General features: G+C 45.7%; 1 protein-coding gene across 1 annotated transcript in view; it reads left to right on the top strand.

Annotated features, from left to right (window-relative positions):
• The window catches only part of LOC308370446 (protein yippee-like 1), a gene marked incomplete at its 3' end in the record, with an annotated part of 13,040 nt that extends 12,729 nt beyond the window's left edge, over positions 1-311 (top strand). Inside the window, exons 5-6 of the mRNA XM_080845095.1 lie at positions 96-108; positions 222-311. Of these exons, the coding sequence (XP_080701221.1) occupies positions 96-108; positions 222-311 (103 nt within the window). The remainder of the gene's footprint in view (positions 1-95; positions 109-221) is intronic.
• Between the last annotated feature and the right edge of the window lie 3,466 nt (positions 312-3,777).

Here is a 3,777-nt window from a genome sequence, read left to right as displayed (position 1 = left end):
CAGGCAAAAAACAACATACACAACTTTGCTGGTTCTAAATGTGTATAGCAACCTGTTATGTAATCTTTCTCTCTTTCTCATACGGTGACATTCAGAGTTCTCCAAGAAGTAAAAACCCTGCATAATGTCTGACAGTCTCTCTCTCTCGCTGTCTCTCTCTCTCCCTCCCTCTCTCTTTCTGTCCCTCTCTCCTCTCTCTCGTTATCTCTCTGTCCCTGCAGGAGCATGCCTTTGAGAACAGTCAGAAGTACAAGGAGGGCAAGTTTATCATTGAACTGGCCCACATGATCAAGGACAATGGCTGGGACTGACACACAACAGCATGAACTGAGCAGGCTGAACACAACAGGCTGGATAATTTGCTACGGTGTTGCAGTGTGTGTGCAGACACACACACATCCCCCCTATCACACACACACACATGTGTACATGGAGAGACATGGTATTACCCCCTGTTGCTTAGTAGCTTCAAGGACATAGAGCAGTCACAGTGGCTTCCCTTGATTTGTTTTATTTACTGAGAGAACCAATCATATCGTCAGTGTGTCTGTGTAGATTGAGCATTGCGCTGAACCCTGAAAGGCAGTTGAATCAGTGTCGATGTTTGTCTGTAAATGTGCGTATGTATACATATGAGATGTATGTATAAGATGCATGTTGGGGGAGTCGGGTCAGAGGCAGAGTCTGTCATGGGGGTTCTGCCCAGTGGAACTGGGGGCGGCCGACCTCCCGGATCGGTGTTGACTCTGAGTGGATCTGAGCCTAGTGTGAGCCGGCTCCATGCCAGGGTCAAACCGCCATCTGGACCACGGACAGATGCATGACACTATCCTCATCACCAGCTGCCCGTCAACAACTATCTATCTGCTGGACACCTTAACAGTGTGGAAGAGAGAGAGAGAGAGAGAATTATACTGTTCATTTTGTTTGTTTTAATGTTGTTTTGTTGCACAAGTGTTAAGCTGTTTGTGTATTTATTAAGTTATTTTGATCTTGTGTGAAAGGGGACACCTTACTCTGCAGAGCAGTAGCATTTGTAGCAAGTCCCCGCACAGAAACGTGTCAATATGGTACCAGTCTTCTGCAAGGCCCCTCGATGAGAGTCACACGTGTCTGTGTGCTCCTTGCCTCCACCAAGTGCTTTGAAGCTTCCTTTGTGAATGTGATACTGACATATGTGAAGCAGACACATAGGTTTACATGCTGTTTGAAACACACACACACACACACACACACACACACACACACACACACACACACACACACACACACACACACACACACACACACACACACACACACACACTTGTCAGTACAGAAGCTCACTGATCCCAGAACATCAAGAGAGATTTAACACACAAGTAGGGAGATAATCTTGGGCCTACTTCACATGTCTGCAGAGGTAGCTTTCAAAGGAAGGAACCAAACTGGGGGCTTCTGTATCGACAACCTTCGCCCCACCCCCCCACCCCACCCCACCCCGCCCCCAATACTCATCCCCACCCTCCCACAACTACCAAAGACTTCTGAGTCAACAAAGTGTGACGACCAAAATGTCTACGAGCTGACTGGTTTGATTTTGCGTATTCTGTCTCTATCTGAGGTTTTGCTCTCTTCCCTTCAGAAGCGAGGTAGCACCTTGTTAGCTGGAGGCTGCCCGGCCGCGCGGTTATCACCATAGCCACCCGCTGACAGTCCTGAGTAGCCGCCGCGCTCTGTACTTCAGCGGAGGTGTTTTTTTTGCGCCGTCTCTGTTACTTTGTGTGTATTCAGTGTGTATTTATTTCTGTGTGTGGACGTTCTAGAGTGCGAGAGTGCCTAGGTCCAGACAGTCCTCTATGGTTATGATCTTTCCTACTTTTATACAGTTTCAAAATGAAATGATGTCATTGATTTCAGTGTCTTTTCTAAAGGAAGAACTTGTGAAAACATATTTGAACTTTGGTTAATAAAGACATTTATGAGCAACTCTGTGTTTGTGAGTGTGTGTGTGTGTGTTTGTGTTTGTGAGTGTGTATGTATTTTTGTTTGTGTTTGTGTGTGTGCATGTGTTTGTCTTATCAGTTATTTCTATTAAGCACGTGTATCTTCTTTGTCTCTCTTACGTTCCCTGTCTGCCAAAGTGTGTGTGTGTGTGTGTGTGTGTGTGTGTGTGTGTGTGTGTGTGTGTGTATATATATGTATGTGACTCTGGTTGTCCACACTGTGTGTGTGTGTGTGTGCAGCCCGGAGGGACTCTGAACCTGCCAAACACTCCATTTGCTGGAGCAGATGGTGGCCAGGGGTCTCCTAGCAACGGCAGCCGGGGGCGACAGTGTGAAAGGCTTATGTGAACCACCGGTTCCCTGGCATCACTGGTACTGAGTGTGGCATTGCCACGCGCTTCGCCAGGGCGTCACTCCGCCTCCCCCACACCCAGTCATTCAGTTCAGGCAGGAGTGATGAAGCCTTTACACACACACACACCATACACCCCAATATACTCACATATACACGGATGCACGTGATGTGGTCATGTCCATTTACATCATACACCACACCACACCATGCTCATAAAAACACACACACTCACTGTCTCCTTCTCTCTCTCACTGTCTCTCTGTCTCTATCGCTCCCTCTCTGTCTCTCTCTCTTACACACACACACACACACACACACACACAGTCATACATACACATGCAACTGTTCACAACACTCAATGTCCTCTCATTGTGCACTGCTCACAATGTCCTTTAATGTAGTCAGCGTGAGTCCCTGAGTTCCCAGTGAACAGAAGGGAGCCTCCGTCTTCTCTATCCCAGCTTTTCCTTCAACTTCAGCTACACACTTCCCCTAGTCCCCCTGATGTCATATTTAAAGATAAAACACACAGGCTCACGGTAGACACATAGACACATACAGCCGCGGAAAAAATTAAGAGACCACTTCAAAATTATCAGTTTCTCTGGTTTTACTATTTATTGGTATGTGTTAAAGTAAAATGTACATTTTAGTTTTATTCTATAACCTACTGGCAACATTCCCACCAAATTTCAAATAAAAATATTGTCATTTAGATAATTTATTTGCAGAAAAATGACAATTGGTCAAAATAGCAAAAAAGATGCAGTGTCTTCAGATCTCGAATAATGCAAAGAAAACAAGCTCATATTCATTTTTAAACTACACAATACTAATGCTTTAACTTAGGAAGAGTTCAGAAATCAATATTTGGTGGAATAACCTTGATTTAAAATCACAACTTTCATGTGTCTTGGCATGCTCTCCACCAGTCTTTCACATTGCCGTTGGGTGACTTTATGCTACTCCTGGCGCAAGAATTCAAGCAGCTCGGCTTCTTTTCATGGCTTGTGACCATCCATCTTCCTCTTGATCACATTTCAGAGTTTTTTTTATGGGATTCAGGTCTCGAAATTGGGCTGGCCATGACAGGGTCCTGATCTGGTGATACTCCATCCACACCTTTACTGGCCTGGCTGTGTGGCATGGAGCATTGCCCTGCTGGAAAAAACACTTCTCAGAGTTGGGGAACATTGTCAGAGCAAAAGGAAGCAAGTTTTTCTTCCGGGACAACGTTGTACTTTGCCTGGCTGAGGTTTGTAAAAGACCATAAGGATTGAACCAAAGCGGACTGGAGGGTCTCCTAGTTCGTCTTCTCTGATGAGTCCAATTTCACAGTAGGTGCAAGACTCTGTGGCTTGTAGGCCTCTCCAGGTCTCCGTCTAACCATCAGACGACCATGTGTTGGGCAAAGCTGAAAATTGGACTCATCAGAGA

The sequence above is a fragment of the Sprattus sprattus genome, assembly GCF_963457725.1.
Source record: "Sprattus sprattus genome assembly, chromosome: 1".
NCBI lineage: Eukaryota > Metazoa > Chordata > Actinopteri > Clupeiformes > Clupeidae > Sprattus > Sprattus sprattus.
This window is presented reverse-complemented; position numbering and strand designations above follow the sequence as displayed.